The following is a 23,990-nucleotide window of genomic DNA, read 5'->3' on the forward strand; positions in this document are numbered from 1 at the left end:
GAGCTTAACAGTGCAAGAGCTGTGGTTGCTCGCTAATTCCTCCTCAAGGAACTTTTGCTAGTAATTGGAATCTGGGCTTTTATTCCCCCCTCTTTTCTGAATTGGTTTAATGCCTGCCCTTTTCTTCCCTTTCTAGCCAGAAGACCAGAGAGGTATTTGTGTATAACTATATCATGCCTTCCATAAGGGTCTTATGTGGTCTTACTATCAAAAGGTTTGAATCTGATTTTTTTAAAGCATTTTTCCTGTTCTGTATCTGGGTGGGGCAGGGGTAGTTTAAGTTCCTGCAAGTTGTACATGACTAAACACGTCATTTGTAAAGCATCCATTTTTCTTTAAATACCAAGTATAGCTAGGGAACGTCTGAATTTGAAGTCTAAAGACCTGATAGTGGAAGATTATAGAAATCCTTGTTATAGGAGTTAAGGCTGCAGGATGAGATTATGAGCTGGTAAAGGTTTTTGCTGGCTAGCGTCTGAAGCTGCTGATGCTCGATCTTCCTGCTTCTTCTGCTGCTATTTGGTAATAAAACCAGAAGGCTTTTCCTGCCAATATGGATCAGGCTCAAGACAACTGGTTTGAAATTTAGAAGGGAGGGATGGTTCAAAAAGACATGCATATACTGGATTGGGGGAGGGGGAAAGAAATAATGGGTCTGAAAACAGAGAAGAGGGAGAGAGATGGTGGACAATGGGATTTAGGGAGGGAAGGAACAGAAAGGGAGAGAAGTTGGATTCAAGGAATGATGTGGGGTGGGGGATAGAAATACTAGATAGAGGGTAGTTGGGAAGAGAAAGGGAGAGCTGGTAGACCCTGGAGTGGTAGGAAAAGGAGGGAGAGATGCTGGATAAAAGGGTAGTTGAGAAAAGGAGAGATGGTGGATCTGGGCCTAGGGATGGTGAGGTCAATCGCTGCAGCTGCGGGGATGGAGATGAAATAAAGTAAAGATGCCAGACCTCTGAGGAAGGGAAGGGAAACAGAAGGTGAGGACAGAGATGGAAGATGGATGGTTAGCACAGAGAAAGAAGAAAACAACAAATGGGCAGGAGATCCTGGCAAACGAGTTATCAGAAGACAACCAGAGTCTAGGACCAACATGATTTGATAATGACCAGACAACAAAAGGTAGAAAAAATAATTTTATTTTCTGTTTTGTGATTATAATATGTCAGATTTGAAACATGTATCCTGCCAGAGCTGGTGTTAGACCGCAAACGTGAGCTAGGATTTAACAAAGAGAGGAAAAGTCCTTTTTGTTTCTTTATTTTGTTTACACCACAGCGCCTGTGTGGTTAGGAGAAGCTATAAAATAAACCTACCAGGATGTTTGAAAACAAAACAAAACATCCAATTAGGCAGGAAAATTGAATCAAATCAAAAAACCAATTTAATAGGCTGAATTGAATCGAATCAAAATTTTTTTTTCCTGAATCAGGCAGCACTATTAGCCACATCTGTGCATGCTTTTTTGCTTGATTGAAATATCAACAATTTGCTTCCTAAATATGGAAGAACAGCATCAGTGGGTCAAAATAAACTGTAACCACACTTAATTGGACTCCTTGACTGTTTCTCAACTCTTCTTTTGGTAGTAACCACTGTCCCTTTGCTGTCACTCAATGTAATTTTTGATTTTCTGGTAAAAATTAGCAAATTGGGGCAAGATTTCCACTTTTCTACAGCTGGTTCTCTTAAGGGAGCAGTACTATCCAAATTACTCCCTATTAGAGTTCCATAAAACAGTGATATCCTTCACAGCATCGTGACTATCAATACCCTTCACCATTTTAACTCATAATTGATCAGCATCAGTCAGATCCCTTGATATTCTTTTATACCTTCACTAGTCTTTAAGCCCGTTACATTAACGGGTGCTAGAACATATGTATGTGTGTCTGTCTTTATTTCTTTATCTCTCTTTAGCCGCTTTTTTCATTCTGCCTTTCTTTTTCCTTGGCTGTCCATCACCACCCCATGCCTGCTCCCCCTGTCCATTTTCCCTTCCTTTTACCTCCCCTGTGTCCACCACCACCCCTTAACTGCTCTCCTTATGCAACAGCAGCCCTTCTCCCTTTGTTTTACCTCCCCCCTGTCCAGCAGCACCTCTTTCCTTCTTCCCCTGTCCAACATTGGTCCTCCGTTCCTTTTTCTTCAACCCCCCTGTCCATCAGCATCTCTTTCGTTCTCCCCCTGTCCAACGGGTGCTAGAGTAGACAACTGTTTTTTTTTCCTTTCTCTCTCTGTGCTTGGATGCTGTCTGTCTGTCATTTTTTCTGTCTGTGTCCCTGCCTTGCGCCCTGCCTGCCTGTATTTCTCCATTGCGCCATGCCTGCCTATCTCTCTGTGGCCCCCTTCTCCTCCCCGCCATGATTGGTGTGTGCCCCCAGCACACCCTTCCCTCCCAAAGCAGCCCCGTTTCCCAATGCCCCTGCCCCCTTTTGTTCTATGCCTGCCTGCTCCGTGGCCCCCTTCTGTTTGCCCCCTATGATTGCTGTCTGGCCCAGCAAACCCCTCACCCCAAAGCAGCCCCCTTTCCCTCTCTCCTTGTTGAGCCATGCCTGCCTGCTCTGTGATCCCCTGCCCATGATTGCTGTGTGCCCCCAGCACACCCCTACCCCCAAAGCAGCCCCTTTCCCTCTCCCCCTACCATGCCTGCCTGCTCCCTGTGCATCAGCATTTCCCTCCCCCTCACCTGTTCCTTCGTAGCAGCATGCACATAAAATGACTCCCTTAGTTCTTTGCTGGATTTTGTTTTAAGTTTAAAGATGCCGACGCGGCTCCTCTCACGATCCCGCCTGCGTCGGAAGCCTTCTCTGACACAGGCTGGAATCGTGAGAGGAGCCACGGCGGCAGCTTTAAACTTAAAAAAAAAAATCCAGCAAAGAACTAAGGGAGCCGTTTTCAAAGCCGGCGCCGCAGCTCCTCTCATGAGCTGCACTTATATTATGTTGGAAGATGAGAGAGGAGTCGCGGCGACGGCAGCAGATTTCAAATTAAAATAACTTAGGCGGCCAGGGAGTTTAAGGGACAGGATTGTAGAGCTGGAGCAAGTTCGTCCTGGGCCCGCTTATGCCCTCCGCCGACAGCCGGCTCCCTCGAAGCCCTCCTTCCCCCCACCCCCTTTCCCTTCCCGCGGTCCATCTGGCTGCGTTCCCTGTGCAGCAGCATTAGCGTTTCCTCTACCCCCCCCCTTTCCCTTCCCGCGGTCCGGACTACAAACGTGGTGATTACAGCAGTGTGTGCATCAGTCTCCACACGCTGCTTCGGGTCCTTCTACTGCCCTGATTTACTCAGGCACGTCCCTGATGACATCATCAGAGACGCGGCAGAGCAAATCAGGGCAGTAGAAGGGCCCGAAGCAGCGTGTGAAGACTGATGCACATGCTGCTGGAATCGCCATGAGGGCCCGCAGGAAGAGAAGGGGGTGGGCGGCAAAGGAGGAACGGAGATCGGCGGCGGCAGGAGGAACGGAGATCGTCGTCTGGCCGCGGTCTGGCTTGTGGAGGCGATCGGGTGGTGACGTATTCGCGCGCATGCGCACTCCTTCGGCCACAGACCTACAGCGCACGGAACACGCAAATAGAAGTGCGCATGCGCGAGTTTATATAGGATAATGGTGGGAGCTTTGGAATGTCAGGATTATAGATAGCAAATTCTAGGAAACAATGGTCAAACCACATCAGTAGTGTCATTCTTCTAGTGAACAATGAGTAACTTACTAACATCTCAAATTCAAAGTGAGCAATTCTACAACCCTAGCCAGGTAGGCTTTTTGATGCTACATTGAGTGAAGTCCGAAATTAGCAGTGGATGAGAAGGATACATGTTGCACTGTTAAGGTACATCTAGATCTTGCATAAGTGGTTAAGCCTAAAAGTAGAGTTGCACTAGTACTGTGAAACAATCTTGGCACCAAGAAGCTACTCTAGATCTGGCTCTCGGCATGAAGACATCAAGGTGCCTTACTTGAGGTGCCAAGTTAAATAGTTGGTCCATTAGTTCCTAACCTCTGCCAGACATTGCTTACAGAACTGGCTGCTAATGTACATTAGGCTGCTTTGTATGTTATGACTGTTGTACCCCTAAATGCTGTTAGTTCATATTAAAACAATTTAAACATACAATAAATATTTTAAAAAAAGGACCACCACCACCGAAATGCATTTCCTACACACATCTGTATGAGATCTCTTTGCAAAGTATACATGTTCTGTAGACCACTCATAACATATAATCATTTTGAGAAAGACCTGTCTAACTATGAAAGGAGTTGAAACAAGCTTGGAAAGGTGGAAGCTTTTGTTTTAATTGTTCAAAATATATTAATAATCTATCTTTGAAACGGCTAACTGTAAAAATAAATTAACCATGAACTAGTTAAGTCATTAGACAGTTTGATTTTACACTCTGATCTTGATCTTTGTTTAAAGAGGAGGGTTGTTTTTTTTTCTTTGCTATTATTAAAGATGAATTGGTCATATGTTAAGTCAAGGCTCATCATTAGGTAGTGCTTATAAATTTTGGGGTGTGAAATTTTACTATGTTTTGCAAACTATTAGATTTGTTATTGAAATCCTTGAAGATACTTCCATTTCAAACAGGCTCATCTTGAAATAGTTAAGCTTCTGATTATACGATGTGGGTTCAGCAACTGGAATTAACTAGGTTCTTCCTGCTCTAATGCTTCTTGACTGACCTTAAGGGGGGAAAAAGTATGCATGATAGGAAAGACAAGTCAGCTCTTTCAAGTATTAAATACTTTGTAGATGGATGAGTTCTTACTGTGTTAACTAAATTAAATTAATAAGGAAGGGAAGAATATGATTGATAACCATTCAAAAATTTACTTTTTACCTCTAGTAAACTTTGAGTTTAGTGTTTTCATATAACCAGTGGTGTACCAAGGGCGGGGCGGGCCGCCCCGGATGCACGCCCTAGGGGGGTGCACAGCCGACTGGGTCCGGAACTTCTTGGGACCTGCACTTTAACGTGGCTGCCTGTCCAACCCCGTGGCCAAGAAAAAGGCTAAGAAGCTGGCAGGAGCGACAAGTGTCCTTTAAGGAACACCCTCTCAATCTGGCTCTATCCCTCCCCCTTCGTGATGCCACCAGACAGCATTCTCAGCTTTTGGTTGACCTTGCCTGGGCACTGTGACCCATGAGTTGGAACGCTGATCGCTTTGGACTGCGAAGAGAACAAAAGCAATCAGCGTTTTGGCACCTGGGGTCGCAGCGCCCAGGCAAGGTCAATCAATGGCTGAGAACACTGTCCAGTGGTGTCATGAAGGTTGCAGGATAGAGCCAGATCGGGAGGGTGTTCCTTAAAGGGTGCTTTTGCCACTCCCGCCAGCTTCTTAGCCTTTTTCTAGCACCAGATGTTTCTCTGTTTTATAGAAGCTTATATTGAAGAGAAGAACCATAGCAGTGGCGTACCAAGGGCGGGAAGGTGTCAAAAAAAAATGATGGGGGGTGTCAAAAAATGATGGGCCCCAGGTGTCACATACCCTAAGCATGCCACTGCATATAACAATAAAGCCCCAGGTTTATCTGGAGTGAAATAATGTGTGCACAAACACCCATCACCCTCTCAGAGTTAGCCTTACTGTAATGTAGCAGTCAGGTTTTACTCAGAGGAATTCTCAACCAATAGCATCTTGGGAGGTTTTGGGTGACATTTTGGCAGTAGTGAGGAGATTTTGTTCTCAGTTTTAAAAGTTTCAGTTTTATTACTGTGAGTATTTGAAAGTTGGATAACTTTTCTGGTGTCTGAGTTGGGAATAACATAACTCAATTGATAAAAAGTCTTTATGAAAGTAAAGAAGCTGCAGTGAGAACAGAATATGGCAACACTGATTAGTTTTCAATAAAACGGGTTATCGGGCAAAGATGCATCTTGTCAACTTACCTGTTCAACCTTTACAGCGAAGCCATCTTCAGAAAAGCAAATTTGGAAGAAACTGTTGGTTTCAAAGTCTGTGGCCAAAATATAAACAACCTGTGCAACCAGCAGCAAAAAAGACATGCTGTATCTAATGAGAAAAGTCAAAGCTGAAAGTCATAACATAGGATTAGAACTGAACATATATAAGATAAAGATCATGAACACGGAAAATGATAACAATTTTGAGCTTGAAGGCGATATAATAGAATTTGTAAAGGATTTCAATCTTCTGGGCCCTTTTGTAAACAAAGATGCAACTAGCAGGGAAGAAATACTCCATAGAATAGTACTTGGTCGCTCAAGACAAAGTATTCAAAGGCAAGGAAATGACACTCAAAATGAAGATCAGACTTGTCTACACACTAATTTTCTCAGTGGTCAATTACGGATGAAAAAGCTGGACACTATAGAAATAAGATGGATTCATTTGAGCTTTGCTGCTGGAGAAGGATTTTATGCATGCCGTAGACTGCCAGAAAAACTAACAAATTGATTCTGGAAGAGATGAAACCTGCTATGTCAACTCAAAACCCAAATGATTAAGTTACAACTGTCTTATTTTGGTCCAAATGTCAGAAGAGAAAGCTCATTGGAGAAGGACATCACTTGGTTACTTCAATCTTCCCAAACATGAAGAGGGTGATCTGCAATCAGATGGCTGGATATGTTAAAAACAACCATGGGGTTGACGCTGGAGGAACTTACTGGACTAGCACAAAACCAATCTCTTTTAAGATCTGTAATTCATCGAGTTACTAGGACTTGAGTACGAATCAATAGCACTTAAACTAAGTAGTGTATATATGAAGTTTTGAGATGTTAAACAGAAGGTGTTTATTGATGAATTTTAAAAGAGTATTTATCTTTTGGCAGAGGTTATATTTTATTGGTGTTTTTTTCTTTTCTGAGCCTACATTTCCTTATAAAAGGTGGACATTATTAAACTACATTATATTAATTTTGCTTTAAAGGAAACTTGAGTGAAAGGAATCTTGAGTGAAGGGTATCAGGAGTTCTTTCAAAAGTTCTTGAGGAAAAATTCTAAAACCATTTATCTGGTGTTTTTCCTGAATTAGATATTTTGCCTGTTTGAGCATTTAATACATATTCTTAACTGCTCAACTGTAACCAAGCATTATGTTCTATTTGATACTGTATGGCTGACAAAGTTATGTCACTTCAGTAGATTCAATACTAAATATTGGAGAATTTAGTAGACTAAAGATCTAATGTTTGCTAAGTTTAAAGTGGACCTGATTAACATTGGTTAGTGTGATATTAACTTTAGAAAACATATGTTTTGCATTTTCCTAAGTTTTCTGTGTTTTATGGGAGGATTTAGCTTAGGGATTACTTTTTTTTTTTTTTTTTTTTTTGGGGGGGGGTAGCTATAGTACAGATTTTGTTACTGCTAACCAAAGACTGTAAATCAATTAATACCTATTAGGAATAGGGTTTTGTCTTTTTGAATTGTTTAAGATAGATTAATAGGTGTCATCTATTACTCAACTGAGCTATCTCTCTTGGGCTTAGTCACAGCAGTCGGAAATTATTTGGATCAAAGAAAATCGGTTCTCCTGATTTCACTTGATTTAAAGTCAGCCTTCGACACAATTGACCATACACTTCTCTTAAATCGTCTTGAACCATTAGTAATCTCCGGAGTCGCTCTCAAATGGTTCAACTCTTACCTTTCCGATAGACAATATCAAGTCCATTTCCAAAACTCTCCTTCACAGCCGTATACCCAACATTCAGGGGTACCATAAGGGTCCATTCTCTCACCTATGTTATTTACCGTATTTTCACGTAGATAACGCGCACCCGTGTAAAACGTGCACACGGGTATAGCGTGTGAAAAACACAAATCTATGTACAGAATTTTTTATATACCGCGCACACCCGTATACCGCGCATGCTGCCCGACTCTCCCGTTGCTGCCCGACTCTCCTTTCGCCCGCCCCGACTCTCCTCTGGCCACCCTGACTCTCCTTTCGCCCGCCCCTCCTCTCCCCCTTGAAGTCCTGTCCCCACCCTGAAAGCCTGATGCCCCCCCGACGTACGATTCACCCCCCCCCGCAGGACCGCTCACACCCCCACCGCGAAGGACCGCTCGCACGCACCCGCACCCCGAAGGACCGCTCGCACACACTCCCACCCGCACCCCCACAGGCTCCCGACCCCCCCCCCATCATGTAGAAGCTCCTACCGGTGTCCTGCTGCTTCCTCTTGGCGGTCCTGACTCCCCGACACGATCGGGGCAAGAGGGAGCTCAAGCCCTCTTGCCCCAGCCAACCGAGGCACCCCCGACATGATCGGGGTAAGAAGGAGCTCAAGCCCTCTTGCCCCAGCCAACCGCAGCACCCCCGACACGATCGGGGCAAGAGGGAGCTCAAGCCCTCTTGCCCCCCCCCGACTCCCTGACACGATCGGGGCAAGAGGGAGCTCAAGCCCTCTTGCCCCAGCCAACCGCGGCACCCCCGACACGATCGGGGCAAGAGGGAGCTCAAGCCCTCTTGCCCCCCCCCGACTCCCCGACACGATCGGGGCAAAAGGGAGCCCAAGCCCTCTAGCCCCGCCCACTCCCCACCTCCCCGACAATATCGGGCCAGGAGGGAGCCCAAGTCCTCCTGGCCCTGGCGACCCCCCCCCCCGCTAGTTGTTCGGGCCAGGAGGGAGCCCAAACCCTCCTGGCCACGCGACCCCCTACCCCCACCCCGCACTACATTACGGGCAGGAGGGATCCCAGGCCCTCCTGCCCTCGACGCAAACCCCCTTCCCAACGACCGCCCCCCAAGAACCTCCGACCACCCCCCCCAGCCGACCCGCGACCCCCCTGGCCGACCCCGACACCCCCACCCCCCTTCCCCGTACCTTTGTGTAGTTGGCCGGACAGACGGGAGCCAAACCCGCCTGTCCGGCAGGCAGCCAACGACGGAATGAGACCGGATTGGCCCATCCGTCCCAAAGCTCCGCCTACTGGTGGGGCCTAAATCGCCTGGGCCAATCAGAATAGGCCCGGGAGCCTTAGGTCCCTCCTGGGGGCGGGGCCTTGGGCACATGGTCGGGTTGGGCCCATGTGCCTCAGGCCCCGCCCCCAGGTGGGACCTAAGGCTCCCGGGCCTATTCTGATTGGCCCAGGCGCCTTAGGCCCCACCAGTAGGCCGAGCTTTGGGACGGATGGGCCAATCCGGCCTCATTCCATCATTGGCTGCCTGCCGGACAGCGAGTTTGACTCCCGTCTGTCCGGCCAACTACACAAAGGTACGGGGAAGGGGGGTGGGGGTGTCGTGGGGGTCGGCCAGGGGGGTCGCGGGTCGGCTGGGGGGGCGGTCGGAGGTTCTTGGGGGGGTGATCATTGGGGGAGGGGGGTTTGCGTCGAGGGCAGGAGGGCCTGGGATCCCTCCTGCCCGTAATGTAGTGCGGGGTGGGGGTAGGGGGTCGCCGTGGCCAGGAGGGTTTGGGCTCCCTCCTGGCCCAAACAACTAGCCGGGGGGGGGGGTCGCCAGGGCCAGGAGGACTTGGGCTCCCTCCTGGCCCGATATTGTCGGTGAGTTGGGGAATCGGCGGGGCAAGAGGGCTTGGGCTCCCTTTTGCCCCGATCGTGTCGGGGAGTCGGGGGGGCAAGAGGGCTTGAGCTCCCTCTTGCCCCGATCGTGTCGGGTGTGCCGCGGTTGGCTGGGGCAAGAGGGCTTGAGCTCCCTCTTGCCCCGATCGTGTCGGGACCGCCAAGAGGAAGCAGCAGGACACTGGTAGGAGCTTCTACATGATTGGGGGGGGGGTCGGAAGGCTGTGGGGGTGCGGGTGGGAGTGCGTGCGAGTGGTCCTTCGGGGTGGGGGTGCGTGCGAGCGGTCCTTCGGGTGGGGGTGCGAGTGGTCCTGCGGGGGGGGGGGTGAATCGGATGTCGGAGGGGGGAGGAACTATGTAAAAAAAATTTTGTACAACGCGCTCACGCGTATAACGTGCGAGGGTATGCGCGGTACATAAAAACCACGTATAACGCGCGCTATATATGCGAGAAAATACGGTAACTTGTATCTTGCACCATTATTAACTGTCACCCAATCTGTAGGATTCACAGTTTATGCCTATGCAGATGACATTCAACTAATCCACCCAGTCCAGAACAATGATCATACCGAAATCCAAAATATTAATAAAAAATTAAGGGCTCCTTTTATGAAGCCGTGTTAGCGGCTTTATCGCACCATGACTTTATCACGCACTAACCCCCACGCTAGCTGAAAAACTACCACTTGCTCAAGAGGAGGCAGTAGCGGCTGGCAAATTAGCACGCGCTATTACATGCACTAAACCGCTAACGCGGCTTCATAAAAGGAGCCCTAAATCTTGTTTCTGACTGGCTCTATCAAAATCTTCTTTCTCTTAATATACAAAAAACCAAATGTATGCTTTTTTTCCCATGAACAATATCACTCTTGTCTCCCCAATATGCATTTCTTCAATCCCAATCAAATTTGTACCAAATATCAAAATTCTAGGAGTGATCCTGGACAACACGTTATCTTTTAAATCTCAGATCAGCTCTGGTACAAAAATGTTTTTTCAAACTAAAAATGATCAGATCTCTCAAATCACTACTTAACCCGAATTCAATTAATATTCTTATCCATTCTTTAGTAATTTCAACTTTAGATTATTGTAATTCACTATCAGAGCATCACTGAAAAGGAGATCAGTAGATTACAGGTCATCTAGAACACTGCTATAAAAATCAATTTTAATGCTAAAAAATTTGACCATGTAACACCATTCTTCAGAAAAGTTCACTGGCTACCCATTTCACATAGGATTACTTTCAAAATACTACTTCTTACTTTTAAAATTCAATCTAATCACATTCCATCCTTTATAGATAGGATGTTAATCCCATATGACCCATTAAGGACTCTACGTTCTTCTTAACAATACCTTTTAGTAGTCCTTTCAGTCCGCCAATTGTTTTATGATACAACACGGAAAGCAATCTTTTCTGTAACCGCTCCCACACTGTGGAATACTTTACCTCTGACCTTGAGACAAGAAAAGAATCTCAATAATTTTAAATCTAATCTTAAAACATTTCTTTTCAGAGATGCTTTTGAGATTTATTCTTCATTTTTTAATCCAAAATTTCAGACATCAGGCCTTACATTAATGATTCCTTTTGTACTTTTTGTTTTTTACCTCCCCTTTCTTTTATTTTATGCAATGCATCCTCCCATTTGCTCATGTGTATCATATTATGTCTGTATGGTAATTGTGAATTTGTTCCCTTTATTTTATTTTTTAAAACTTTTAAAAACTTTGTATTAATTGGAAACTGATTTGACTATAAAAGCGGTATATCAAAACTTAAATAAACTTGAAACTTGAAAAGTACTGGTACCCAACACAAGAAAGGGGAAGAAAGAAGATATATTCAAGAATGTGCTGCATACTTACTTGATTGATTGAAGTGTACAGTAGTCCTGTGACCTTCAGAAGAAACACCTATAAGGCAAAACATTTGCAGAGAGAATCAAATTGTACAAAAATTTCTTACTGAAGTTTTATTATATGTATTTAGTTAGGATGATCATAGAAAGTTACTTGTCACGTTTTGGTGAATGGTATGCTAATGTTTTCCTTCTGTTGAGAAAACAAAATTTTTAGATAAATTCCACAAAGTTCTCAATCTACATAATTAATATTAAGAACAATAATTATTTTATGTACATTAAAATTTGAATTTGTTTCATACAATGTAATAAATACTTTGCATTTTTGGATTTGAGTATTCTAATTTAAAGTTAACTCTGTTTCATCCTTTCTCTTAATTGCATGAATGAAACTTATTTTTATGTTGGCCAGATTCTTTTTCCTGAGAGAGTTCCCATTGAGAAGAACTCTGTTACATGACTACAAACATTAAGATTCAGTGGGTACCTCTTTCAAAAAGTCTGGTTACACTCTCTTTCTCATGTGGCTTGAGGAGGGGGGAGGGTGAGCGGAAGGGGGGAGGGTTATATTAGCAGATGGGTAGGCTGAAGTCAAATGAAAGGTTAACTTTTCTATTTATTTTGTATATATGGACTTGAATAAATGTATGCTGATTCTTTCCTTTTATTCATTGAATTTCCTTTCATTTTCATGATTTAATTTACTTTATGTACACTGTTTAATGGTGTAAGTGGTATATCGAGCCAATAAATAAGTTCTTTGGGCCCATTGTGCTTTTGATTTCCTTTCTTCTGCTACTTGCCCATGTTTTGAGACATTTTCCTCTGTATTGGGTAGATGAGATGGTATTGTGTTAACTGCATGATTGTATATTATTTGGTTGGCTTTTATTTTGGGAATCTAGTTGAAGTTTTTGTTGTACATTTATGAATTGGGGGTTCTATTAGCAGCAGAAAAGGCTGAATGACCTATTGCAGTGTTGACTTTTGTTGTGCACTAAATGGGAATCTGGTCAAATCGAGTCCAGATTGCCTTGTGCGAGTTCAGAAATTGTTCTCGGATATTGATGTGGCCTGTTCTGCCAAGAGGTTGGCATTGGAATAAGTAAAGTCCCTCATTTTTATTTATTTTATTTTTTTAAAGTTTTGCTTGTCGCATTATTTCAATGAGTTAGGGCCTTCATTCAGATAGAAACTCATCTCACTTTGGGAATTACTTAGTTAGAAACATCATTTTCTCATGATTTCTTTCAGGGTTAAATATTTATAGTTATAGGCTTTTTCCCATAGGAATTTTAATGGCATTAGGTTAGTACAACTTTAAGCAGTATCCTCTTGGGATTTAAAGTTGTATTTGGATGCTTCATGGGGATAGGATTTTGGAGTTTATTTTCCAGGAGATGCTACACACAACAGTAACCTGTTTTCTTGGATTTATTGAGATTGGTATAAGAATGTTGTTTTGGAACTACTTCCAGTGTGGGTTGCCTTTAAAACGGAGTGAGAGGCTATTTATTTGATTGTGGTATGGTGGTGGAGGCAATAAGTAGGCAAGCAGCGGTATATACATATTTGAATGAGGTTTTGAATGGCAGTTTTGTGCAGTTTGTCTCAACATTTCTTTGAAAGCAAAGCATGTTCCTTGAATGTTTAATGAGATTGCTGGTGTTCTCTGATTTCCAATGGCCTTGATTTTGAGCTTTGGCTCCTTTTGCAGATGATTTGCCAACTGTATGTACTGGGCACCATATACCACAGAGAGGGAGGGTGGGCGGGTCAATGGGTCCTCATATTTCCTGGGTTCCCTATCACAACTTTTATTCAAGTCTTTTATTCAAGTCTCTCCCTCAAGTTCCCCCACTCCTTCAAAATTATCAAACCAAAGTGGATTGGAACATTCTTCTTATCCCATGACCCATTAATCTTCCTGCTATACTCCTGTTCATAACCATCCCTAAATGACTTCTTTGTCTTCCTTCATCCTCTGACATATCTCCTTGCTTCAACCTTTGCAGCCCCACCATTTCTTTTCCTCTACCTTGCCTCTCATCTCCTTCCTCCGCAAACAAGAGGTAACAAGGCCATGCTATGGTGCCCCCAGGTTTAAGCCTAGGAACATTGCTGACCTTAATGTATTGACCACCAAGGGTTCTATTCTTTTGTAAAAAAAAAATTATATATATATATATATATATATATATATATACAGTGGTGCCTCGCATAACGAACGCCTCGCACAGCGAACGCTGCACACAACGAACTTCATGTCTTGATTCATACAACGAACTTCGTTTCACACAACGAAGTCGCCCGAGCTGCCGATGTATTGCATCCTTCCGCACAGGCACTGCAGGCAGTCGTTAGTCACTGCGCTTAACTGCCCTCTCTCAAAGCCCTTCGCCTGGCTCCCTGTGCAGTGGCGGACCATCGGCTCGCCTCCTTTTATGGAGAGGCCCGGCGCCTACTGCTGATGCGTTGGGGGGGGGCGGAGCTACTCTCGCCGCTTCCCCGATGCTAGAAAAAAAAAAAAAAGAAAAGTTAAGTCCCAGTTTTTGCCGCTGAGACTCTGCCCTCTCTCACTGTATACAGTCGTCCTTTTAAGATAAACTCAATATTTTTTATATATCATGGCTTCTAAAAAAAGCAGGAAGGTGATTTCTGTTGAAATGAAACGGGAAATAATTAGGAGTGAATGTGGGGTAAAACAGTGTGACCTCGTCAAAGAGTTTGGCCTCAGCAAGACCACCATTTTCACCATTTTGACAAATTTATCTTTTTTTATGTCATCTTAGCATATTTTATGCTGCAGAACGAATAATTTTTTTTAACATGTATTGTTATGGGAAAACACGTTTCACATAACAAACTTTTCGCATAACAAACTTGCTCCTGGAACGAATTAAGTTCGTTGTGTGAGGCACCACTGTATATATATATGCTTTGATTATTATGGATCAAATTATTTCAGAAAAAAACCCCAATAACATTTGTAGCATGCAGCTGAGTAAATGGTATTTTGCTTTTAATTTTGTATTGTAGAGAGCACAGTCAGATGAATTGGATAAGATTGAAAAGCATGTGAAGACTTCCATGGAGAAAAAAACTGCCAAGCCTCTGGATAAACCTGAACAGTAAGCATGTCTTTCTAAAACTGTAGATCTCAATATTCAAAGGATTTGTACTCCTGACTTTGAGAGTTCTGCTCAAAAACTGGCCTCTCTCTGAGCATAAAAGCTTAAATTTTTATGGAACATTTTACTAAACTCTTAATTTTAGGAGCATAAAAGTGCCTGTTAACAGGAGTGGATTTAGAGTGGGAAAAGAAATGAGCACCTTAGCACTGATTTGTCCATAGTTGGCTCCCAATCTAAATTTTTTGTACTTGGGGCATAAGAGGGTTGGTCACTTGCCCATGGTCACAAGGAGCCCACTGAATTAGCACCTGTCTTAATATTAAACCACACCATGTGGTGATCAATGGATGCCAGATGATCATTTGTAAGTACTAAGGATCATTTCCCCATTTGTAAGCACAAAGGGCCAGATGCACTGTACAGGATCGGTAAGACCACGTGAGTCTGCTTCGATCTGATTTTTGGTCGATTTTAAAAGAGCTATTAATGCATTAAAAATTTTGCATGCAAATGATTCACATGGAAGTTCATTGTAATCCCCATCTTTCCTGTCCGATTGATTGCTGTGAGAGTGACTCTCATACATGTACAGGGCTGGCAGGGGAAGCCTCAAAGCAGCCTTCTGTCACTCAGCTCAGCGGGGCAGGAAACCTTTTTCTTTTTTTTAATGGGCACAGATGCTGTACCTGTGTTACACAAGCACAATATCTGCCCCATTTAAAAAAAAGAAGAAAAAAGCTCCAGTCACCCCCCCACACACACACACTGATGATGGCCCTCCTCAATGAATCTGCACCAGGGACCAACTCCCTCCATGCCAATGAAAATCGGCAGAAGGGATGCTCCCCCCCATTCCAGGCGCCACCCTACGAATCATACCTTACCCTTCCCTCTTCCCCCCTCAAAAAAAGGCAGGAGGGATTCCTACTCTCTCCTGCCACCGAATGCTCCCCCGAACCCACCTGGTACCATTTTCACAAGTTGGGAGCAGGAAGGATGCGGTCCCACCTGCTTCAGAGGCCCACCAGTCCAAAATGGCAGGCCTTCCCCCTCCCCAGGGCATCCTTTGGGAGGGGCCTTAGGTGTCTGAGCCAATCGGGGCCTTAGACCCTCCCCATGCATCACATAATGCACCAGGGAGGGGAAGGCTTTCTTTTCTTTTTTTAATGGGGTATATATTATGCATGTGTAAGGGCTGAATTATGGTTAGACAGATAAGCAACTGATCATGACCAGTCACTTTTTTTTGGATCGCTAAAACCCCTGACCTTTTTTTGTTTGTTGTGTGCATCAATTGCTTGGCTAGTTTGCATAGGGTTTTAGCTAATTTGCATGGCCGGATTGGAAAGTTTCAAGTTTTATTTTAATTTGATGAATCGCTTAATTTAATTTTTACTAAGCGAGTTACAACATTGAAATAAAATAACATTTATTTTAACATAAAGTTTAAAAATTTTAAAACAATAGTTAAGACCAACAGACTTACAGACCAACTAAGACACTAGGTAAAAAAAGGGAAGAACTACAATTCAATATTTTTAGAGTGCAGGAGAGAACCATAAATGGAAATAACATAAGGAGGGGAGAGGTGAAAACCTAGAAGGTAATATAAAATTTTTGAACATAATTTATAGATTAAAAGCATCTTTAAAAAGAAAGCTTTTTAAATTACTTTTAAAATGACTCAAATTATTTTCCTCTCTCAATTGCTGAGGTAAAGTGTTCCAAAGTTGTGGAGCCATCACCGAGAACATATCTTGTCGTTGAGTTCCAATAATTTTCAGGGAGGGAACCACTAAGAGTTTTTGGTTAGTAGACCGAAGGGAATGCGACGTACTATAAGGAATAAGTGATTTATTGAGAAATTGGGGTTCGTTAGTGAAAAGGGTTTTGAATACTAATAATAGAATTTTAAAAGTGATGCGGTGATTAATAGGAAGTTGATCAAATACTATCCTTTCAGTTAGTTTCGCTAGGAATGGAATGTTAGCTATAGGACGATAATTTGAGGGATCCTTAAGGCTGGATTTATTATTGGCAAAATTGTGGCAGTTTTCCCATGCGTAAGGTAATAAACCAGAGTTAAGGCTATTTAATATAAGGGAATGAATGAAAGGGCCGAAACATTAAAAATTTTAAAAAAAAAGAAACGGAGGAATGGACTTTGAACGAGAGCCCTTTAGATTGTCACACTCCCGGTACCGGCTGGTCAGAATGGCTGCCGGGTAGCGTGCAGAAATCTAAGTCCGGGCGTGCCTTTCCAAGGTGAAAGGCCCTGCTGGTGGTCACAAGATCAGGAAACAACAAAAGCAGGTTGAGTTAAAAAAAAAAAGGATTGCTTTATTTAACAACAGTCTTGAAGTCCATAATGTAGCCACAGTTTTAAAGTCCCAAATCAAGAAAAAAAGGATCAAACAAAACACAGCTCAGACGGTGCAGCTACTAGGTTAGCCTAGGTCTGAGCAGCCCTTTCTCAGGGTAAGTCCTGAACAATTTCCACAGGTTTTTAATCACCAAGAGGCAAAATGATAATTGGTAATTCAAGTCCATTTACTTTAGCTAGCACACTGTGGTAGCCTGAGATTAAACAGGCTTTCCCCTGCCAGAACAGGTAAGCTGGTGGGGGTGGGGAGTTGTTGAATTCACTTCAAAAAAACTGCCAAAGAATGGCCCCACAATCCCAGCCCAGGATCTTTTGTGAATTCAGACCCCACAACTCCCACTGAAAACACTCAGCAGCTAAACTTTCTTCATTACAAAAGAAAAAACCCCAAATTCAAAAACATAGTTTACAGTCTTTCAAAATACAAGAGGATTCTTCTAGAGTGAGCTTTAGGAGTGCTCACACCCACACACAGCCAGCAGAAGTCCCACAAGTACCAAACACAATGCAGTTTGAAATAGAAGAAAAAAAACATAAGGAAAAACTCAGGCTCCCAGGTAATGTCCATTGGTTCCTCAGTCTGTAGTTCATCAAGCAGGCTTGGCAGAGAGGAATCATCCAGGTCTCTCATCTCTATTTCATTTGCGGGTTTGAACATGGGAGCACCTGGCCACAAGTCTCCTTCCAGAGCTGGATCCAGACTGCCTTTGCTCAGCTTGCTCTGCTCTTTTTGACCAGCCCTCAGAGAGCCACGCCCTACTCTGCATGGGGGAAGGGCAGCCTTGTGCTGAGCTTTCTGTTGCTTTTCAATTAATTTGAGCAAGGGAATGCTGGACTGGTTAGGGGTTTGTCTCCTAGCATGCACTTTGTCAGGAGCTACACTAGGCTTAGAGAACTTCATTAACTCCTCCTGTTTCCCCTCCTCCCAGGGCTCCTGCTCTTGGGCGCTCTTGCTAGGGCCTGAGGTTTGTGATCTGCTTACAGGAGAGTTGCTGCATTGATCTGCTCTCCTAACAGGAAGGGGCTTTTGTCCTTTCCCTGGAACAAACCTACTTATAGTGCCAGGTTTGTGACAAGATTAATTCTTTGAAAAAGGCGCTCAATGTCAGCTAATGAAGGAAGATTAAAAGTAGAGCATTTGGCAAGGGGTAGTTGGCAGTCAGTAGGGATATTAATAGGATCACTGGATGGAGTATGATCAATTTTTTTCTGTATATCACACATCTTTTTACAAAAGTAATCTGCAAGATCTTGGGCTGTTGGGCCACTCTTGAGATTAATGCTTTGTTTTTGAGGGATAGGGGCAATAGATTTTAGAAGAGTAGAGAATTGAAGGGTTTTTTGCTTTTAAGATTAAGAAAATGGGTGATCGAGGGAAAAAACACACGATGAACCTTTTTGTGATCATCGCTAACGTAATCAAAACTAGTTTAGCAACAATCGCTGACTATAGTTCATCTGGGCCCAAGTCCCACATGGGTTCTATTACCAACTGCTGGAACAGTTCTTCTTGTAGAAAATCCAGGATCTCCTTACTTCTAGAAGACCCTGCAAAAGGGATACCTCAATCAACATCTGGCATGTTAAAAATCACCTATTAGTAATATGTCCCCTTTTACAGCTGTATTCTGAATGTCTGCTATTAAATCTCTGTCCACTTCCTGTCTGTGAAGGAGGTCTGTAAATTAAACCAGTGTAAATACATTTTCCATTCCTTCTTTCCAGATTGGCCCACAGTGCCTTTTCCTTACCCTGCAGATCCTGCAATTGTGTAGATTTAATATGATGTTTAACATATAATACCACTTCTCCTCCTTTTCTTCCTATCCTGTCTTTCCTGAACAGATTATAGCCCGATATAACTATATCCCAGTCTCTGTGATCGCCTCTAAATCCAACTCCACCTCTTCCATCACAGTCTCTAAATCCAGAAACTTATTTCCCATACTTCGAGCATTAACATATACTGCTTTCCAGACATTGCATCCTTTTCCCATTTGTGTAGAATTATTTAGTGATTCACTCACCTGGGTTTTTTTTTGTTGTTTTTTTTAATCATATTGCCCCAAATGATTCTAGTTTAAAGCCTCTTCAGTAGGTTAGCCAGTCTGCTGCTGAAGATACTTCTTCCCTTCTTGAATAGATGCACACCATCCTTACTTGGTAGCCCTTAGATCATCCCGTGGTTTAGGAAGCCAAAATGCTCTGCGACACAGCCACACATTCATCTCCCTTCAGAAGGGAATCACCAATGACCACTACCTTATGCGTCCTAGTGGTCACAGATCCATCAACTTTGGAGATTTCGAGCTTTGGTCCTTCTCCCTGGGATGCTCCTATCTCCTCCACTTCCATGGCTGCATACTGGTTCTTCAGTTCAAGGACAGGTGGAGAATCAATCCTGCAGGGTCCTGTAATTTGAGTCCAGCTGTCCTCCCTCAGCACAGCCTCTTCTTCCCCACTGCTGGAAATCTTTGATGCCGCATGAAGCATTTTATTGCAGTACCTCTCATTCTCACGGATGTTTCTCAGTCTTGCCACCTTCTCTCTCTCAGTTCCTTTACTTCCTTCATGAGGGATTCAAGCTGAAGACAGCTTCTACATGGAATCACTTCCTCTGCTTGGGTAACATTTTCTGTCTGCACAGAGACAGAGTCTATAACTTGAGCAACAGCTTTGGTGGCACAATGTTTCCCAGCCATATTGTGGGTGCAGAAGTACTTGCACCTTCTCCCAAGTTTGAATGCCAACAGGTAAGATATTCCAAAATGGAGTTTTTCTTCCCCTTAGCAGATCCTCACTTAGCACCTCTTCAGGACAAGGAGCTGAGTAAGCAGGATCATCACTACAGAGCTTTTAAAGAGTTATGTACAACAACAAGCAATGCTATTTCAAATGATAGCATCAGCATTCCCTCTAAGCTGAGCAGGAGTCCTCTACCCACAGTCCTGTCAGTGGGGTATGCTGTTTCATAGAAACATATAAACTTGACAGCAGATAAAGGCCAAATAACCCATCCAGTTTGCCCATCCGCTGCATCCACTATCTTGTCCTCTCCCTAAGAGATTTTGCGTGTCTGCCCCATGCTTTCAAGATTTCAAAAGGCCTTTATCATCACTACCTCTACCGGGAGACTATTCCACTATCACATCTTCAATAGTGAGGGACAGGCAAGCTCACAGGAGTCTGAGGAACCTGCCTGCCCCTAGTGATTTGAAAACACAATATTGAAACACCACCCCCTGCTGGCCGCAATACAGTTGGAGGACTCCTACCCAGCTTTGAAGGAGCAGTGGATGATAATATATTAAACACTTTTTTTCCAATGTCATTTGCCAAGGAAGATTAAATTTTTTAGGTGCTACAGTAAGTTTTTGAAGCAAACTTCCTGCACATTGACCAGCTTGGTGAACTGTTAGTAGTGAACAGGATGATGGTGAACTAAACTTCTGAGTATCTGTGCCTTCCATTGTGTTATCAGGCACCTAGACTGTAAAGGTACAAGAGGTACTCTTGCATGACCTATTTTATAATGGAATCATAATGCCTTTTACAAAGGGGCAGGTATACAGTATGTGCCAGTAAGAATAAACATATGTGCATAAACTGTGATGTGTTAATGCAATAACTACCTCTACATTTTCTATAAAGCAATAACCTACCTCGGCATTCTGAGTTCACTGATAAATGCAGCAAATCACTCATGTCACCTAAGGCACCTTTATTAACTGTTTTCTTGTGATAACAGCTAGTACAGCTTACAAGAAGCCCCATATTGTATAAATAGCTGACCTAATTTTTCTGTGCACATTTCTCTATAAAATATCTTGGGCAACTTCTATAACAGCTACTTGACGGTGTAAAACACAATTCTAGGCTCTCAAATTTCTTATATAAAATTATCCCCTTTAAGCAGAATTGTCTGGTTATACTTGTCTTTAAGGGCATTTACTTGTTGGTTTAACATGCTAATTGATAGTACTAAAATTCCTTTGAAAGGCTGCTATTGCTAATTTCTAAATCATTTTTGTATTTCAAAGAATGTAGGTCTTTGATTTAACTCACAATTTTTTTGTAGTAATTCATGACGGTTTTACTCATGTTTTAAGTTGGTATTTTCCCTTAGAATCTGTTGTATCTGAGATAATAGAGGGTTATGTATCTTGCCTTAGGCCATAAGGCCTGCTGGTGGAGTTTGAACCTTTGTTAACCTGGTACTTAACCCACTACTCTAACCTCTAGGCAACCTCTTAAGTCCATACATGAGTTCTGACTAGAAATGTTTGCAAATCATTCACATCCTGATCAGTAAAGCAAGATAGAGGGAGAAAAGAATAATGAACTATATATGTTAATTAGTTTTGCTTCTTTCCACAGGTTCCTCTATGAACTTTCCCTGGTACCAAACTTTTCTGAGCGTGTCTTTTGCATCCTGTTTCAGTCATCATTTTCAGAAAGTATTAGCTCTATCCACCGTAAATTGGAATTGCTAAAGAAAGTGTGTGAGGTAGGCTTTGGCAGGGATGTAGCAGATATTTGATATAGATGGACATTTTTGTATTATTTAATTTTGTATTAGTTTGTGATGTTTGTGTAGAGAACAAACACAATTAAAAGAAAACAAAATAATTTTCTGCCTACTTACCACCAGTATTTGATATTAAGGGCTCCTTTTTATCAAGCCACGCTAGCGGGGTTAACCTGCATGACGTTTCATAACGCGCTAACCCCCGCGCTGGCCAAAAACTACCGCCTGCTCAAGAGGAGGAGGTAGCGGCTAGTGCAGCCGGTGGTTTAACGCGCGCTATTACACGTGTTAAACCGCTAGCGTGGCTTGATAAAAGGAGCCCTAAAGGTTTGCCAACACACACAGGAATGCTGTTGGGGTGCATCATTATACCTCATGATTCATTTTATGTAATGCACCCTGCGGCAAGTAATGTATATTAAACAGTCTTACTTCATGCTCTTAGTACATGAGTTCCTGAGTATTCTAATGTGTTGAGCTGTATTCTGTCTCTAAAGTGTTTGTTTTGTGTGTGCATTTTTTAAATGGAATTTGTTTTTGTGTTCATCGATTCAATCTGTTTGAAAGATAGCAGCACCATGGAATGCAAAATGTTGTGGCTGTTGTTTTTTTAAAAGAAGAACAAGTTTCTTGCCTTTAGTTTTGAAGCAGAACATGGGAAAAGATTTTTGCTCCTCTGCCGGTTTATAAAATGCATGTACTTTTCTTTGTCCCAATCAAAATCTTTACATTTAACTTAGCCTGGCATTCTGCATTAAAATTAGGTGGATACCAATTTAATAAATTACTTGGATGAATGAAGTTAGATCTAAAGAATAAGCTTTAAAGGAACAGAAAAAGTTGCATTTATCAAGTTTAGTGAAAATACAAGTGGCCCAGATTTTCAATGTGTATCTACTTAGTTTGTGGAGTGCTTTAGATAAATAAATGTAAATGTATTACTTGAACTGATATTTTAGCATTGAAAAATGTGCAGTGTACTGCATTGAATTACTGTTTGATGCTATTTCTCTTGTTCTCTACATCTGTTTGCATCTGTAAACATTCAGAAGCAGGCCAGAGTGATTAGTGAAGCCTGCCACAAAGGGGTGGGGGGGTGAGCTCTTGGGTCTGGGGAGAGGGCAGAGGAGGAGCAGAAGGGAAAGAAGGGAGCAGAGGAGCCAATAGGGAAAGAAAATAATAATAATAATAACAGTTTATATACCGCAGTATCTATGCGGTATAATAACAGTTTTAGAATAGAGTAGAGAATTGAAGGGTTTTTTGCTTTTAAGATTAAGAAAATGGGTGATCGAGGGAAAAAACACACGATGAACCGCAGTATCTATGCGGTATAATAACAGTTTATATACTGCAGGTCTATGCGGTTTACAAAAGATTAATGAAGTACAAGTTGAGAGAACTTAGGGGGTGGGAAAACAAGAGGGGGATAGTGTAATAGAACCGTTATAGAGGGGAAAGAGAGGAACGGGTCAGCTGTCTAGATACTTCAGGAACAGGTGAGTTTTGAGGCGTTTCCTGAATACCTCGTAAGTGGTGGGCGAGAGCAGTTGTTCTAGATCTGTATCCCATAAAGCTGCTTGATATGAGAGAAGGTGTTCGTGGTGTTTTTTTAGTTTGCAACCTTTAACCGGGGGAGGAACGAAGTGCAAGTGGGAGCTTCTCTTGTGTCTGTTGGCTGAGAAGGAGAAGAGGTCAGTTATGTATTTAGGGGCTAGTCCGTAAAGAACTTTAAAGCAGAGGCAGGCGAACTTAAACTTCACATGAGCTTCCAACGGCAGCCAGTGTAGCTGTTTGTAGTATGGCGTCACGTGGTCAAATTTCTTTAGACCGAAGATAAGTCTGACCGCAGCGTTTTGCATTAATTGTAAGCATCACATATTCTTTTGGGGGATTGCTAAATAGGTGATGTTACAGTAGTCGAGTTGACTCAGTACGAGGGATTGTACCAGGATTCTGAATGCAGAGCTGTCAAAATATGATTTAATGGATTTAAGCTTCCAGAGGGTGAAAAAACCCTTTTTGATTAAGGAGTCTACCTGGTCTTTCATGGTTAGGCATTGATCAAGAGTTACTCCCAATATTTTAATGGTGGGCTGTATGGGGTAGTTAAGTTTGTTGATGCCTAGTGGTGTTTTGGTGTCAAGCGGGTGTGGGGAAGCGACGAAAAATTTTGTCTTCTCTGTATTGAGCTTGAGCTTGAAGTCTGTCATCCATTGCTCCATCAAGTTTATGGCTTCTGATGCTTTGGGAATGGTTTCCGAGATGGCGTTGGCAAATGGGATGATGATAGTAAAGTCATCAGCGTAACTGAATAATTTTATCCCCAGCTGGGTTAATTGTACGCCCAGTGAGGTCATGTAGATATTGAAAAGCAATGGGGATAGCGGGGACCCTTGCGGTAAGCCGGATGGGTTGCTCCAGGAGTTGGAGAGATCATTATTGAGACGTTCCTGATAAGTGCGGGATAGAAGGAAGCCATGAAACCAGTTTAGCACTTCACCTCTGATGCCAATAGCATCTAGGCATTGTAGCATTTTCGCATGATCTACTAGATCAAAGG

At 43.0% G+C, this 23,990-nt stretch overlaps 1 protein-coding gene across 7 annotated transcripts in view; it reads left to right on the top strand.

The window, feature by feature from the left end:
* Positions 1 to 23,990, top strand: part of FMN2 (formin 2) — a 587,410-nt gene that overhangs the window by 287,123 nt on the left and 276,297 nt on the right. For all 7 annotated transcript variants that reach the window (XM_033938052.1, XM_033938050.1, XM_033938054.1 and 4 more), the window contains exons 10-11: positions 14,422 to 14,513; positions 21,277 to 21,406. In XM_033938052.1, the coding sequence (XP_033793943.1) occupies positions 14,422 to 14,513; positions 21,277 to 21,406 (222 nt within the window). The remainder of the gene's footprint in view (positions 1 to 14,421; positions 14,514 to 21,276; positions 21,407 to 23,990) is intronic.

The sequence above is a fragment of the Geotrypetes seraphini genome, chromosome 3, assembly GCF_902459505.1.
Source record: "Geotrypetes seraphini chromosome 3, aGeoSer1.1, whole genome shotgun sequence".
Classification (NCBI taxonomy): Eukaryota; Metazoa; Chordata; class Amphibia; order Gymnophiona; family Dermophiidae; genus Geotrypetes; species Geotrypetes seraphini.